This window comes from Ischnura elegans, chromosome 5, assembly GCF_921293095.1.
Source record: "Ischnura elegans chromosome 5, ioIscEleg1.1, whole genome shotgun sequence".
NCBI lineage: Eukaryota > Metazoa > Arthropoda > Insecta > Odonata > Coenagrionidae > Ischnura > Ischnura elegans.
The window spans coordinates 8903013-8921177 of NC_060250.1; the positions used below are offsets into that span (position 1 = coordinate 8903013).

At 41.2% G+C, this 18165-nt stretch overlaps 1 protein-coding gene across 1 annotated transcript in view; it reads left to right on the forward strand.

Annotated features, from left to right (window-relative positions):
• Nucleotides 1-18165, forward strand: part of LOC124158484 — a 384878-nt gene that overhangs the window by 260181 nt on the left and 106532 nt on the right. Inside the window, exon 4 of the mRNA XM_046533608.1 lies at nt 15565-15950. Within this exon, the coding sequence (XP_046389564.1) occupies nt 15582-15950 (369 nt within the window). The 5' untranslated portion in view covers nt 15565-15581. The remainder of the gene's footprint in view (nt 1-15564; nt 15951-18165) is intronic.

Here is an 18165-nt window from a genome sequence, read left to right on the forward strand (position 1 = left end):
ATTCCGTGCTAACGCGCCTGTTAATGCATTGCATTCACAACTGTCCTCTGCTGATTTTGTCGAAGTGCCTCCGACTGTTGGTTTAATTGACTTGCATGGTTATGCGGTGGTTATGCCTGTTGCTTCGTATGTTAGTGTTAAAGCTAGTTGTCTGATTGCTATTCAGTGTTCACGCGCCCATATTAATGCATTGCTTTCGCCACTTCCCTTTGTTGATTGTTTGGAAGTGCCTCCGACTATTGGTTTGATTTTCTAGCATGGTTATGCTGTGGTGTACTGCTATTTGCTTCATATGCCAGTGTTGAGCTAGTTTTTTGATTGCTATTCATTGCTCTCGCGCCTATTTTAATGCATTGCATTCTCAAATGCCCTTTCTTCATTGTGTCGATGTGCCTCCGAATGTTTGTCGATTTAAGTGACCTGCACGGTTATGCTGTGTTGAACTGACTTTTTCTTCTTATGCTAGTGTTTGAGCTAACTGTCTGATTGCTATTCATTGCTCATGCGGCAATTAATGCAGTGCATTCACAACTGTCTTTCATGCTGATTGTGTTGAAGTGCCCTTGACTGTCAGTTGGTTTAGTTGTCTTGCATGTTTATGCTGTGTTGAACTGACTTTTTCTTCTTATGCTAGTGTTTGAGCTAGCTGTCTGATTGCTGTTCATTGCTCTTGCACCCATTAATGCATTACATTCACAACTGTCTTTTGCTCAATGTGTTAGTTAGCAATATTTCTTCCCTTATCCCTGAATGTGAGATTATTTAATTTCCTTAGTGGATTTTGATTTTAACTAAAATTGTTTCTGACGTTAGGCGTTGAAGTGATCTATTGTTTGTCAGTGATCTTTTTCATACTTTTTCAAATGTTAATGTTGCCTGGTTTTGTAAACGTATTACTGTTTTCTTAATTAAAAAAAACTCGAAAAAATCAAGGGACAAAATCTCATCAATTAAAAATTTCAATTAATTTAAATGAGTTACAAATCAGTGTTCTCTGCTTAAGGGCAGAGTACCGAAAAAATTGTGATTTACAAAATAGAAATGCAAGGTCATGTGCCAAGAACATTATCAAAAACCCTGAAACTTATGCCACCATGGTGTATGAAAACAGATGGTGCATGCCTGTGTTATTCAAACAGTTGAGGATGCTTACCATCATGCTTATAGGTCAGAGGTATGTACTCATTCTTCAAATAGGTACATATTCAACCAGTTCTTTTCCTAATTGCAAATATCTAGTAAATCATATATTTGCTAAAATGTTGCCATTTTATAATCTTTGGAAATTAAAAATAGATAGGCTTCTAAATTTAAAGAAGGATAGGGGTTTATAGGAACCTCAATACTCAAATTCAACTCACCTTTTGTGGGAAGCCCTGAAACACAAGTGCTGTAGCCCGTCATTTTACAACCATCACTAAAATAAATCATAGAAGCACTATCAGTCATGGGAGCAACTTCAAATTCAGTTTTCCTGAAAGAGGGAGGATAGTGCAAGTTATATTAAAAAACTCAGTTACCTAATTGGTGTCACTTTTTTTGTATTAGAAGTTGAAAAAGTGCCATTTTTCAGCAAAAAACATCGGTGGAATGATCATTTTCATTAGATTTATCAATAAATAAATTCAAAATTGCCCAAAACCTAGTCTATTTTAAAGTTGTTGGACTTTGCGATATCTACAGAGATTTTTATGGCTTTCATGCGATACATATGATTTCAACATATGTTTGAAAATGTCACTTTTTGTTGAAATTTGCCAAAAGTGTAATTTTTGAACATTTATAGAAAACAAATTTTTCAAGTGAAAATCGTTTGATAACATTTTTGAAAACTACAGCAGCATGTATATAGCGTCTAAAATTTTTACTAGCTTCGCTCTTTTGGTTTAGATATTACAGGGGCACAAATACGGTAGTTTTGAATAATTTGAGTGGTGCGCAGAATTTTTGTGTGTGCCTCATTGACTTCAAACACTCATGACTTTGAAAATACTTGCAATGGGACTTTAATATTTTGGATTTTTCTTAACTAAGGTTGAAACTAGCAACAGGGAAAAAATGATCAAAATCTGAGATGGTGTGCGTGGGGCCCTGCACCCTGATTATGTAACCGTGAGAAGGGTGACAGCGATGTCGTTGCTAGGGGAAGTTGCGATTCCCACGACGGACGGTGATAGCAGCGATTATGAAACCGTTATCGCACTCTTTATCACGCTGTGAGCGTCATCGGCCTATCACATTCGAAACCGATGGTGACAAGCATATGCTGACATAAAAACGAGCACCAAATGCAAATATAAGCAAAAAATTATTGTTTATTTAATTTAAAAGTGCTCTATAATCGAGTAAAAACCAATAAAATCCTTAATTATTTCTACTGGAATGCTCTCTTGACATAATTAGTTGTCCACGTTGTTCAATTGTTATATGCGCATGGTGGTGAATGCGATTGAGGAACTTATTTTCACGCAGCAAATTGGAAAGTGCTGCAAATTGAAGTACATCCGTGATTTAAACGTCAATTTCTTTACATCGAAGATTAATTATCAACATTTGCCAAGTACGTTTTCCAATATATCAACATCGTTACACTCCTTTTCGATTTTGTAATCATCATAAATCAACTATTAACTACTTACATTCAAAGCACTGAAGGAAGTTCGCTCTGAGAAGATGGCTTGGTGGTGTAACTGGTAGCACGCCTGACCGGCAATCGGGAGATTCGGGTTCGAATCCCGGCTAAGTCAAATATTTTTTCATGGCGAACTTCATCCTTTGGTGTATTTTACTTACATTCAAATCGCTAGCGCGATTACACTTCCATTGTCATTTCAACATTAATTAGTTGCAGTCCAACGTCACGACTTTTCGACCATTCTCTACGACATAGCAAATATAATGACTGCAGCATCTCCCGGCGAGCATTAGCATAGCAGATTAGGTACGTTATAACACATCGAAAAGTAATGCTACTCTTTCCCCATAACTTCACCATAATACGAGTACTTTATCATAATATTACCTATTGGCGAGGCGAAGTACTTAGCCTTGACTGTTATGTTTTCGTTTAAGTATTGTTATTTCAAAGACTCCGCAGACGACGCCACGACGCTTTCTCGGACAGAGATGTGTCGAAGGATTTCATTGGCTCTTCAGATTTCTCAATGATACCAACCTCGCGCGCTCGTACCTATATGATACGCGTGATGACGGTGGCTTACATGATCGTGTGATACAGCGGAACGTGATGGTCATCTATCGCCGTCGTCGCTGTCACATTTACATAATTGAGGTGCTGGTTGAGTTGACATGGAATGACCCATATATGGGAAGCATCGGGCGGGAAATCTCCAGACTTTAATCCTTAAGTATTTTCCATCACCAAATATGCCTCATACCCTTTCTGACTTCCTTCAAGCGCGTACTTGATAGGAAGTTTGAGTTATCGAGGAAGAATAGGGAGCCACAATGGGATTGGACGGCTGGAAAACAAATCAAGCATACGATTTAAAATAACACAGTTTTAGAGTTGGGAAATCGTGCAAATCGTCACGTTAGAGGAAGAGCAAGAGCTACGAGGGAAAAATACAGTTTGCTTAAGACTGCGCGAGCATCATGCGGTTGACATCAGCGGAAGATTTCTTCGAGGTAATCAATCAATAGCAATACGCACGCTCTCAACGGCACGCATCAAGTTTTGCGTTGGTCTGTGACAACAACTTTTTAAATTGTCTTCCTCTAGATGTAATGGAAAGCATGCTGCGTTACCGATAAGATAGTCATAACACCTGCGATCCATTGAGAATCTTGCAGAACTCTGTCTTTCTTTGCACGAGATAAGAAATCGATAATATTTCGACAAATTGTTGGACTTTCCTGGTGAGCGGCCAAAGTTTAAGCATGCATGTCGTTATACTGAAAGAACCTCTTCACCAGCCTCAAGTCATTTAGCATCGCAAAAGCTATCGCTTTTTCACAGGGTAATGTTTTTTTTTCTCGACTAATTTCGCGAAACTTAATATTAATAAACATCAGTTACCGAGCTTTGGCAATGCAAATATTTCTATGAATGCACTTTGCAGTTTATTTATTAATCTCAGTCATTTAAGCTCGCTTTAGATCCACTCTGCTAGCATGCAAGTGGAAGGAGGGAAGATACTGATGGGACTGAGTGTCGCGCGAAACAAGAAACGCTCGGCGCGCCTGGTGGCAAGGAGGCGGGGGGAGTGCGGCGGGCGCATTTCAGGCAGCGTTTCGGCATGAAGGAATCGAGATACGACTAAACGGTAGAGAGTTTTGCCCAGAAGAGGACTTAAATATATATCATGTTTGACATAAAAAATGTTTTATCCGGGTCGAAAAGCTCAACATTCAAAATGTCTGCATACAGGGGCCTCAGGCACGGCTATCCGACTTCTTACGAACTTGAAAATTATTTTAAATTTTTTCTCGCAATTTTGTACATTTTGAGACCACAATTTACTTAAATCGTATCATTTTTTTCATAAGCTCTGGACGAGTGAGGGAGTGACCGTGATTGATAGCGCCGCCACCGGCCTCTTGCAAAGTTTAGCAGCAAGGGTGATGAGACACTAGATGGAGTTCGTTCTGGGTCGAACGGGGAGGGAATTTTGATTCATTTCGGTGATTAAATGCTAAACATTCATTTGATTTGAATGAATCGTTCTTTAAAATCGTTCAAAAGAAGCTCTTGAACCAATTTAATCCTGTGAATCTTGAAAATGAAACTTGAAAACCAAAAGAATCTTACAAACAAAATAAATCCAGCGAACCAAATGAATACCATGAGCTAAATAAACAAGATGAAATAAATGAACTGAGTAGACCATATGATCAGCGTTTATCAAAATAATCTGGCAATCACCGAGAAATATGTGTACGCTTGTGTTCGCAAGATAATATAAACGGAGATTCAATATGATATTGAGAATGATGTAGATTTAAGTAAAATCGAAGTGTACGATAAGCAGTGAAGCATTAGCGTACATAATCAGTATTATTCATCTTTTGTTAATCTCCTAGAGAAATTCAACTAGATATTCTTGAAGCTTTTGGTTTATTCATCACCTTAAATTGAGGCATTTTTCATTCATTTTTCATTCAATAACGAACGTTAATATTCATAGCAATTAATATTATTGTTCGCTATTGATTAGAATTTGGGATGATAATTAATGCCCAATGCAATAGTTTGGTTTCATTGCCGGCAATCGTGAAAATTAGCGTAACTCGAGTGATCTCTCCAAAGGACTAATGTTGCCGCGAGACGAGACGAAACGAGACTTTCGCCAGTCTCGTCTCAGTCTCGTTTCCTGACCTCTGGTATCGTCTCAAGTCTCGTCTCGGACGAGACTCTCGTCTCGTTTCCCCCATATTAAATTTAGCGCCGCACAGTGGTCCCAAATCGAAAAAAGCTGGCCAAAAGTCATTTTTTCGACTTTTTACGAGGAAGTTTCGAATTATGTTTTCGGATTCTACAGGATGTGGATCTATAATATTTCGTACCTGATAGGTCTGTGTGATTATTATGTTGACCTGTGTAACCCGTCAAATATGGGAAAACAACTCAGCCTAAAACGCCCGAGACGTAGAAATAGTCATTTATTCAGTTGAATTACCCTAAAATCGACTATTTAAATTTCATGAGATCCATCTATCAATTTTACTACGGTAAGTTTGCATATTTTTTCATAATATTATAGTATTTTCTGTTCTTTTCAGAATTTATTATAACAATATTTAATTATTTATAATGTTACCTAGCTATTTTTGAGCCTATTTTTGGTCAAATGTGTCGATATAGTTTTGTGCTCCTCCGTGCTCCTCGAGGATTCCTATGCAGAATCCTTGGGTAGAGTATGTACAACAAGATAGAGAAAAAAAATCTTGTCTATACTTGTCTATCCTACAACAAGAGGGTTTTTTGATTCAGGGAAAGTAGAAAATGGAACAATACGTGAAGTGGAGATATCGGAGAGAATCCGGATGAAGAAAAGAAAATATTACCCTCGAAAACCATGATAAATGTGATATATATTACTGCAAAGGTCCAAAAGGAGAGGAAAACTTGATGCCTCATTTCATCAGTTGCGGCTTAGGGGAGGATATCGCTTATATGCTAACAGTCTCTTATCTAGTCAGTCCCCTATTTTTATTATATATAATGTCACTAATGATTCATTCGCGATGTTCAAAGTGACGTGACATTGGCCAACCACGATTCAATGAGTGATTTCCTTTCATCAGTAAAAATGAAACAATGGTGGCGTGAAAATTAAGAGAAGGAAACTAGAGATCAAATGCTCAGTGGGATGTGGCGGTCAGAAAAGTGGAAGAGGTTCAGGCCTCTTCCTTTGGTCGTGTATGTAATCTTACGAAATCAAACATCAAAATTGGCTGACGATGGTTTGCTTCCTTTCTTCAGAGGAAACTTGGCAACCGATTTGGGAAATGCCAGTGAAAAATCTACCATCAGGGAATATGAGTGATAAAACAAAATTAAAGCTTTTCCCGGAGGTGTCTTTGTTCATTAAAATGTACTTTTTTTGGCTGCTATTCCTGATAGGATAATATCTAATTGCGAGGTCTTGGTGGCACAAATATTACTCCTGAGAAAGAAGTTGAAAATAAAAGGTACCTTCATGGAAATAAAAGAAGGAAGTTATAAGCTACGCAGAAGAAGCAGATATTTGTACCAAGTGCAGATAGCTAGAAATATCTAATAAAAATGTTGTGATTTTATTTGGTGGTATCCACATGGTAATTTAATTGAATACCAAGGGAAAATCAATTTTGGGCCAAGGAAATGATGGTAAAATTAAAGAAGTTTTACGTGAGCTTTATGATGCGCAAACTATTCCAGAAGGCATCAGGTTGATTGTCACTTTTACAATTGGCACAGGTTCATTTTGATTACAATGGCAATTTATTTCTTGTTGTTAATAAAAATAACAAAAAAATTGATAATTTTCTGTTATTTTTAACAACTAGTTATACTCTCAAAGAATTCTATTTTTCCTCTAGGATAAGATATTATAAATGCGAAACTTTCTCAGACGAACGTTTTTACAACTTATATTTTGATCGTGGTATCTAAGATCTTCCGTCAGTTGATTGACACTGTCGTGGGTGGAAACAAGATTCTAGAAACTTAGAGATAATCGTTTTAGCTCTGCGTCACAAAACTACATGTTTAAAAACAATTCTGATTAAAGAACAGGACATGCTAGTGAGCCTTGATGTCGTTTCGCTTTTCACCAGAATCCCAATCAGTGGCACATTGAAGCTCCTCGAGGCGAGATTCGACCTGATTCCAACATACCCTCTCCTCAACGTACTTCCTTTATCAGGGGAAGTTCTACGAACAACAGAAGGAAGGAGTGCCCATGGGTTCCCCACTGTCACCGGCCATCGCCAATCTATTCATGGAGGACTTTGAGGAACGAGCACTTGAGTTGGCCCCTTTCCGCCCGAAGCACTTTTTTAGATACGTGGATGACACATTCATTGTCTGGCCGCATGGACCCGAGTTGCTGACGCAATTCCTCGCACATATGAACAACGTCCACCCCAATATCAAGTTCACTATGGAGACCAAAAAGGACAACCGGCTGCCCTTCCTAGACATCCTAATTGAACGAAGGGCCGACGGCAGCCTGGGACACGGCGTGTATCGAAAACCCACACACACGGACCTGTACCTCAATGGAAGGAGCCACCACAACCCTGCGCAGAAGAATGGAGTTTTGAGAACTCTCATCCACCGGGCCAAAGCTGTCTCTGACACCGAAAACCTAAAGTCGGAAATCGAGCACCTGAGGACTCCCTTCCGCTCAAATGGATTTACAGAGGGAGACATTAAAATGGCTCTAAAAAGTCCTTAAAGAAAAAAGGAGAAGCCGAAAACCATAAAGTGAAACCAACTGCGAGAGCCTGTCTGCCATATGTCTCTACCATATCCAACAAAATTGCCAGGATATTAAGGAAGCATGATGTGGAGACAATCCACAAACCACCAGGAACACTCAAGGCCCTTCTCGGAACCACCAAGGACAAATTGGGATTGAAGACATCGGGAGTCTATCGCATTCCGTGTGAATGCGGCCAAGTGTACATTGGGGAGACCGGACGCACCATTGAAAATCGGCTGAAGGAACACGAGGGATGCATCAGACTGTACTACCCCAATAAGTCTGCGGTGGCCGAGCATAGTTTAGAAAATCGACACCGGATAAAATTTCAAGACACAGGAATAATATGCCATGCCAACAATTACTGGGATAGTGTCGTAAAGGAAGCAGTGAAAATCAGACTTGAGGAGAGAAAAATGAACAGCGACGCCGGCTTCCATCTGAGCAATGCGTGGAAACCAGCCCTGAAAAAACTGAAGGGGGGAGGACACGCATTGCCCCGACCGTCGACCAATCAGAGCCCACCTGAACCCAATGCGAAGTTATATAAGACGGACACATCTTGGCTAATGTATTCACCCTGAAGACGATGGCAGACTTAGCGTTCGACACGTTGGTGCAGAAAAAACCTTGGACCCGGCTGAAAACCCGAGAACTCTTCCTCTAATCCGTGTTCCTTGGTCCACGTTCCTGGCTGTGGCATAGTTTTTTCACAGATTTCCCTATCCCTGCTTGAGTGCTTTTTTCACCTCAAGCTCAAAACTCCGTCTGTCAAATGGGGCGTTAAGCCGTGATCCAATCGGCGCGTTAGATAAGAGCAGACCTATATCCTAACGGGGTTTCTCTCTAACCTTACTTCCCTAACCCTTTCCTACGGTGCAAATGACCTCAGTCTCCTCCTCCGAATACTCCTCATTGGCTGGTTTTCTGCCTTTCACTGACAAATTCCAAGCACCAAAGTCCTCTCCACCTCCTACTGTCCAATGCCTCCTCTTTGGTTTCCCTGTAGCCTCTTCCTAGCCTCATCGCATTTGTCATCTTCAGCCTTCTTCTTTCTTTTCTCCTTTCACTCTTCGCTCGACTTCTGCATTCAAAATCCCCTTCCCTCTCAAAACATGCCCTATCCAATTCCCTTTTCTCTTCACTGCAGTTCACAGTTCGACTCTTTCCTCCCTAACTCTCTCCAGCACCTCCTAATTCCTAACTTTATACACCCATTTCACTTTCTCCAGCCTTCTTCGCATCCACATTTCAAAAGCGTTGATCCTTCCTATGTCTCTTCTTCCCCAGGTCCACGTTTCACATCCACATGACACTCCACACGTAGCATTTCACTACTCTCTTCCTAAGCCCTAATTTCATGCATGCCTATACCTTTCTCTTCTTATTAAATGCTACCTTTCCTTTAGCTTTTCTTACCTTTACGTTTTAGCTAACGGTATAGTAATCTCCGAGTGCTATTCCATACAAATGGGATCGTGCAGGCAGACCCGAAATAAATCATTCGGTTCATTTAAATTATTCGGTGATTCATAAGGAATCGTAAATTTAGACTGAAATAAATCTTTCCCATTCAGTCAATCTCTTTTGGTGTTAAAAGTAAGAATTTACGTGGAAGTTGCCGCTCACTCTCCGTGAATTAGTGAGACTGGTATGGGATCTTGGTGGCCTTATGGTTAGAGAGCGCTCTCGATCAGCTGCTGCCCATCGAGGGGGTCCGGCGTTAAAATCTCAGATGAATCCTTCCTTCGGACACTCCCAAACGTAATCCTCGAAGGGAGAGGTGGCATTTGAGGGAAAAGAACTGACCCCCCCCCTCTTTTCCCTGAATGTGTGGAGCTCACGCACCTTAGGCTTAGTCTGGGGTGCACTCTACCTTCACTTATCTAACGACTTGATCGTTGGATTATTCTTCCTCATAGAATGATCCTCCAAGATCGTTAGAACATAAATGGCTTTACCTAGTTTCGGTATTTAGTTGGGCCCTTTTCGCTTCTATATCGTTGAGGTGTTTTCCCCGCCCCTTTCCTTCCGCTCCTATCCTATCCCAGAGGCGTCGACGGGCTCCTATCGCGGCTGCGCCTCCTTCCTTTTCCCTTCCTCTCCAGCCCCTCCCCAGGTGATCGGGCGTATAAGCCACTGGCTTAGTTCCCGGCCCCAGTATGTTGTATCCCTGAAGGATTCCCCTTGAACCCTCATACTCTAACTTCACTTACCCTCCTCGGACTTGACGTATCGTATGAAATACATCGACGTTTGAATTTTTTTCTCGCTTGGCTTAGTGAAATTTCGCTATTGTAACTTTTTAAGTCCTTCCTGACAGATGAAAGCACCATACAGAAGCGAATGAATCGCTAATAATGTTTTTTAATCTCTCATTAACCAGAAAACATGAAATCCAGGCCAAAAATAAAAGCACATGTAGGTTCGAAATACTAATAAATACTTCTCTCGCCTGGTCAGAGAAGCCATTGAGATAGTGAAAAAAACGCCCGCGAATTTCAACAGGGATCAAGGCTACAGCCTACATAGTGCATTGAAGAGGATTCTCCGACCACCAGCAATGAGAGATGGACAACCGGCCAATGAGAGAGCAGCAGCGGATCAGCAGCCGCCGTCGACTATATAAGACGGAAAATTTTATGCCTATATAAGGCGAAAAAATTTTCCAAGTTTCACCTTCGACCTGAAGACGCTGACTGCAATGTCAGCGAAACCGTTGTCACTCAAGCATAACGAACGCCGTAAAAACCTGAATAAAATGGAGAGAGCGATAACAGCACATGTCCCAGTACTGTGGAGGTTATCCAAACCAGCCATAGGGTTGAACCGCTGAGTGAGTGGTTTACGTTGCAGGTAGGTTGAGACTTTAGTGGATGAGATGGTGGACGTGATTAGAGTTCATGCTCATGTGCTTGATCAAAGAAAATTTCTCGTGGAGCTCTTGAGAGTGCAAAGAGCATTGAACCACGTTAGGCCGATGCAAGAGGGCGAGAATTGCTGTTAACTGTACGGGTGAAGTCATTGACGTCTGGGTATACAGTTATATGGGCTTGATACTGTTCACAATTATTCCCATGTGTTTTCATTACGAGCGGTATATTCCGATTGATCATGAATCGTAAAAATCGTTGTTATTGTAAGTTTTTATTGGGGTGAAGCACTACAGGTGCTCATCTCGCGGTGGGAAAAACAATTTTTCAAACACAGCAAGTTCCCATCGCGTTATCAGGGACTCTGAATGAAAACCAATCGGAATAATTCCCAGCAGAGTCAACCCCAACCGTACTGTGGAGGAATGCGCCGCTGAAGCAAACAAGAGGATGAAATCGCCAATCGGAGAAGAATCCGGTCAAACCAGGAACTGAAGAGAGGGGGCGTGGGGACCCGTTGGGGTGATTTATGGACCTTCATGTTGACCTAGATGATCGTCGATTTCGGCGGAGGATAACAGACAGGGAGTGGGAGGAAGGCGTGCGTGGAAGTTCTGTGAAGTCATTGGTCCTCCTGAGGGACTGAGACTCGAGGGATGGAGGATAAGGGGCTCAGATCAACCGTGGCAGTTAAGACCAGGAAAATCATGGCCAGAGGTTTAATCGGGCAGAGACATCTGGCGGCGTGGAGGCAAAGGAGAAAGTACGCCATCGAGAGGATTTCGCGCGGTTCTTTCCCGAAAGTTTTCTTCTTTTTGTGAGCCATTTCAATTCACGGAGGGGGCCAACGTGAGATAAGTGCCGCGATGGAGATAAGACACCTTGGGGAAAAGTGTTATCGAGTCGAAGAAACTTTTGCTCCCGATCGCTGTCTGAACTCTTGCCTGAGGGATCTCTTCCAGATGATGATATTTTTCTCACCCGTTCCTTTTTTCGCGAGAATTACTGGTAATAATTGAGTTCCGAAGTATGGAATGATTCTTTCTTAAATTCCTGAGAACTTGCGTACTCCTTTCGGAATGTGAAAATATTTATTGTCATGCCTACATTAATTATAAGTGATTTCCATTTTTCTCCATCATTAATTCTCATAGAAGTTGTGAGATAATGGCGATCCCTCTTAGACTACATCATATGGATTATTTGTTGCATTTTATTATTCTTGTTTTAAAGATTAGTGCATTTTATAAGCACACGAGAATAAATTTGCAAATCAGCAATAGTAATTAATTATGATTCCACGTCTTGGGATTCGATTACTTGCAACATCTTCAAATACTTCTCTGCAGAAAAACTCAGACCGTGAAACTGACACTTGCTATCATTTTAGAATTCGAAAATATTTCTTTCATCATCTCTCTTAGAAGGGATGTAGGCCTATGTTATCAAGTAGGGCCTGAGAGTCTTACTTATTTATGTATGATCTTCCCTACTCATTTCGGAATTTGAAAGCATTTATAGCCATACACGGCAAATTAATTTGGTTTTCCATTTTTTAAGTCATATATATATATATAGGCTCCAAACTTTAACTTTTTAGCTTATTTAAGACTCTTAATTGTACGTTGATTTGTAGAGCGTCGAAATTTTCGACAAAGGATGCGATATTTTAATTAAAGTTCATTAGTTTGTTAAAGCTCGAATTTACCAAAGCTTCAACTAAAAACTTTAGTAATAATTCTTGGTTGAAAGCTTTCTTTGTCTGAAGCTGCAGTTAATGTTCAAAAAACACGATCTTTGAATATGACGGAGGATTATCATCCACTTTGACACGAGAGGCAATAGAAATAGAAGGCTGAATGATTTCAATGGATAGTTACAACCTGACCTGTGTTTGGAAAGGTTTCATGGCCACTTCAAATGCAGAGCGGCGTATGTCTTCCGCCCGAATTTCAAATCGACCCAACGATGGGGCAACGGACTCTATGTGCTCTTACATGAGAATGAGAGAAAAGCGATTCACTCAGTCGCTCGATAACGCTCGCAGTGAGAAGAATGAAACTCAGAGTGGACAATGAATAGGACGCTGCATTTCATGGAAGAGACGGCTATAGATATTTATAGTATTGTTACAAAATTTCAGAGCCCCCTTTTGTCATTTCGTTTTTTTATGCCAACAATGATTCATGTTGGGAGGGTGGTTGGACTCGATCACAAGAACTTACTATGTTGGCGTAACTAAGGAGCTGAAAACTTGAGAGGAACGTGTTCTAGCTCACAACGACTAAAAGAGACTTCAATGGACTTGTAATTGTCATTAGTGGAGATACGCACAATTTTTTCTCCGTAGCAGGGATGAAACTAATGGTTATCCAGAGGCATATCAGCTATCTGAAGTTCTCTTGAACCGAATATACGATAGATACATGTTCTTAGCTATGATTGGGGGAATATTTCACTTGTAGGTCTAGTCTGGGTGATACTGGGCCAGTTTACGCTAGGTGAAGTTGTTAAGAACGGGTCCGTAGTCTTGTGGGTTGAGCGTTCGACAGCTGATCCAAGGATCCCTGGTTCGACCACTGGGTGAACCCGTTGGACAAATGAAATCCATTGAAAATGAGTGCCTGAGGGAAATGAACTGGTCCCCTCTGTACCATGTTCGCACGCCTGAATTACAGGGTTAGCTCTTTTCTCACCTGAACTGCCTTCTGGTTGAATCAAGGTGCATGTTGTTACGTTGGATCATGACGTTACGTTCTAAATCAAAGTTGAAGCTCTTCGACGATATATTTCGTCCTTCGTCCAGTTATTGGATAAGTTTCTCTGATCATCTCCTTATAATTCTCCAATTAGGTAACACTAAAATGTACTGGAACCGCCAGTTGTTTACAAAACAAATTATTTATCCAAAAATGTGATTAATATACTAAAGAATACCTTTCATCAATACGCAGTAGCGTTATGTTTTTGGTTATTGATCGTTTAAGGCAGCATGGACACACGAGCGCCATAGTTTCAATTTACGGTAATCTATTGCATGCTGAAGATGTACGTGTCTACTTGCATTAGTACGCGTAATTAGATGGTATACTTGAATTATAATTAGGCCAATATGTTTTTTAACTTCACTTAACGTCCACATGGTTAAAATTGCAAAAACGGTTTCCCATTTTTGCTGGACGGATTGAACCGTCACATCCCAATAAAGCGTGTCTGTGATAGAGTCAGTATAACTAATTGTGTTCTTCTTTAGGGAAATGCCACGATGTTTCGTTGAAAGACATGTAGGTGCCAATTTTTAAATATGGTTACGTAAATCCGACCAAGTGTCCCCTCTGTCCCCCAATTTTTTTCCCTTGTGGTGCCTAGTGCCCGCGCCGTAGATCCCAATTTGAAGAATACTAGCCACTTGAGAAATTATTCTCTGAATGCCTCTCTACTATTAAAAGCTGTAGAATAAGATCGGCGTCTCGAATCCGAATTTTGTTCAATATCGGTCCATCAATTAGCTAACGGACGCAATATACTCCTATACAATGTTGTGGTGGAGCCAATTCACTCAGTCTGTGGATAACGCTCACAGTGAGGAGAGTGAATCGCGGAGTGCACAATGAATCGGACGGTGCATTTACTGGGAGAAACGGCTGTGGACATTTTAAGTATTGCTTCAAAATTACTCAGCCCCCTTTCGACATTTCATTTTCATGCCATCAACGATGCGTGGCTGGCCTCGTTTACAATGACTTAATTAATTTGACGGTATTAAGTACTACGTATCAGCAGTGCCCTTAAGTTTTATTTTTTCGAAAAATTATGTAAATTTCGGAAACAAACGCTTACTAAGGCTAAGCCACAAGTATTTACGGCCATTTTGGCAATGACAAATGATGACTCTGTAGTAGATTCATCACTATGGAGCTGAACATACCGCTTATTTATTAAATCTATGGTTATTTCGAAGTTTGGGAATTAACCAATAAGGTGCCAGTTGAGAAAACCTTCATACAACCCAAACACCTCCCCCAACCTAATTTTTAGCCACATGCTTGGAAAAGCCTGACCCTGCGACTTGTCAATACGTAGATCTACAAAATAGCTTGAGAGCCACCTCTAGGGTGTTTGGCAGGGGCTCTATGTTCATGCTGTTTTTGTGGGATCCCGCCAATCGTGCAAGGCTCTGTACAACTCGAGCGCACAGCACAATTGCACTCACGTAGAAAGCCAAAACTTGCCATTGGTTGCTGTAAAATATCCAGGGAAGGTCGAATGATGGAAAAAATTATCTTGCAATGAGTAGTCATGGCAAATGAAACCATTAATTGTATTTTTCAAGAAAATATTGCTCTACATAATAGCAGGAGGAAATAATGGTATTTAAAATCTCTCTGTTTTGCAGTTTACTTTTCTTTATTCTCGTAATTACGTATTATGACGCTAAACGAAGGATATTTTTAAAATCGTCTGAGAAAACTTTTTTCTGAATTTGCATAGTAAATTTAGCCTATTTCTTTGCTCTACGCTCCTCTAAAGATTTCCGTCATGACTCACCCAACATATTGGATGCGCTGCACTGTTATCTTAACTAGTCATCATGAATCTGGCATCCCTGCGTTGCAGTGTATTGATTTCAGCGATAGGTGCTTCCTCATACGGGTCCCAAACGCTCGGAGCGTACTCTTAAGTGAGGCCTTACCAGAGTCAGAATTTGTCACCATTAAACGTCCATGGTGATGACGGCTCTTCTTTGTTTGTTCTTGCAGGGGGCAAGATCGCGAGGATGAGGAACCACACTCACAAGGTGTCCAAAGAGGTGTCTTGTGTGGGCGGCAAGGCGCTGGAGGATGAGTTGCACAAAGGGGGAAGCAATCAAAACCAACAACAGCAGCAGCAAGGGCAGGGGGATGAGGAGGAGGAGGAGGAAGAGGAGGATGAGGAGGAGGCCTTTGGTTGGGACAGGGGCGGCTCCTCTTGCTGCTGTCGGGGGCCGTGCAGAGCCAACCCGGCCCTCAAGAGGGGGCGCAGGCTGCAGCTGCTGCAGATGCTGGCCCTGCCCTTCGTGCCCGTGGCGGCCCTGATCGTGCAGAACGCCCTCACCCTACACGGCATCGTCATCGACCGCAGGGAAGTCTCGGACGTCGACAAACAGGTGAGAGCACGTGGCTACAATGGGTGCCCCGCAAGGAATCGCAATTGGCCCCCTTTTTTTCTTTTCCAAAAAAAAGGGTGCATTAACGAACGTTAAACACGAATTATGAATAAAATGCATTTAATTGCTTGCGATGCTGTCATCTATCGTTAAACGAATGATTTAGTTAAAGTGGCTAAGAATGAGCGTTATCGGTGACCTTTTGTTTGTAACTTATTTATAAATTACCTCTGATCCCAAATAATCAGTAAAATACGTTAATTTTCCGGCAAAGCTAATATGTATTGCAAAATGAGTGAACATTCTGATTTTTTACATCTTATCGTCAGGCCAAAACAACGTTCATACGTGGAGCCCAAGAGTGGGGTCTGGAAAAATATCTCAGCAAATGCTCGGCAATATATTTATTGCATAAGACGACCAACTATCCCTATTTACATATTGCGGAAGGTGTTTTTGCGGAAGGTGTTTTGTTTTTTTTGACGCGACTTTAAAAAATTCGAGATACTTGTATTCTTCGATGTAGATTCTCTCTTTCCGAGTGTTCCGATTCCATATACTTTTTCCTAAAACAATGGTGAACATCCAATGCCCTCACCGATGATATAATAATCTAATACATGAGTTTCATCACCCCTGTGGAAGTTTGCGGGAGTATTGCTTCCTCGCCAGGGTCTGCCACAGCCGCAGACACACCACCCGAATAAAACCTTTGCAAGGCTGCATAGAGACCTCGCTAAGGTAACCTTGGGTTGTGAACTGGGAGCCGTCGTAGGAATGATGGAACCCCACTAAGGATGCCGGGTTATTACCAAAAATGCACCACCTGTGATCCTTCTCAGAGCTAATGGGACCTTGCTAAAGATGGCAAGTATTCGCACAATCACACAAGCACTATAAACATTCACTCACCCACGCAGTAGGGCACAAATTCCGGGATAACCGCTCAAATAGAGCGTAGTCAATTAAAGAACTAACACAAAAGGAACTAGGATGAGCGTCGGATACGCGTATTTCGAGCACAAAGTGCTCTTCAGCGATTTGAAGGGAAATATTCATTCGCAAAGCGAGGTTGTGAGTGAAATAAGTCGAGGACAACTTGGAATAAATAGGGATGAGGCAATCGGGGGCGGGAGAGGAAGCATTACTCCCGTAAACTGCCACAGGAGGGTTATTCGGGTGGAGTAGATGTTTGATTTGAAGAGTGGAGCCAAATGTTACGGCTATTGGAGACTCTTTTTGTGTAACCCTTGTCATGGGTCCAAACTATTTCATGTACAACCAGAATTGCTACAAACAAGACTTTGGAACCGCGATGGGTAATTCACTCTCCCTCTTCCTGGCTAACGTGTTCATGCCCAATGAGAAGAACACTGCCGGGAAAAATTGCTCTATTTCCCATGGGTATGCTTTATGTTCGCTGATTATATCCTGGCGGTTTATGACTCTGACGCTAGCCCTATTGATCACTTTCTCGCCCAGCTTAACGATCAGCACTCTTCTATATACTTTATATAACATAACATTCTCTTTCCTCCTTAGACATTGAAATCTTCCGAATCAATAGCAAGAAAATCTAGTTCAGCTAATACCGTAAGCGAACTCACTCAAAAACTATATCCACAGCACCTCCTTCGCCCACAGCAGCCAAAAACATTTATTCCCATACTCACCGACTACTCAACGTACCTATGAGTTATACTAACTTTCAAAAGGAACTCAGATGTATAGCATATACTCCCGTATCGAATACTTATACAGAACATCTCATCGATAAGGTCCTCAAGAAGCAGAACACATCAGTACACTTATCCCAGCGTAAGAAATAAAATGCGTAAATTATTCTAATTTTGCATATGTAGACCTTTTTAATTTGATAAATTTTACGCCCAAATTGGATATCTTCATTTAATTTTTTGGGATGAGCCATTTCTAGGATTTCAGTGGTACACGCATCTCTTCTCTGAAATTGAGTGGGATCATAGCTTCAAACATGTCGATGATGAAAGCAGAAAACTCATTCCGCCGTGGAATTTCATCGGACGGATAAAATGCGAGGATGCACATCACCTTCCAATCAAGCGTTTGATTGGAACGGCAGTCTGAATTACTTTTTCTCGCCCGTTGTGGAATAGAATCCTGCTTGAAATAAAAAAAAGAGACAGATAGATGACGTCCGTTCATCCCTACCTTCGCCTCTTTCATGTACCGATTT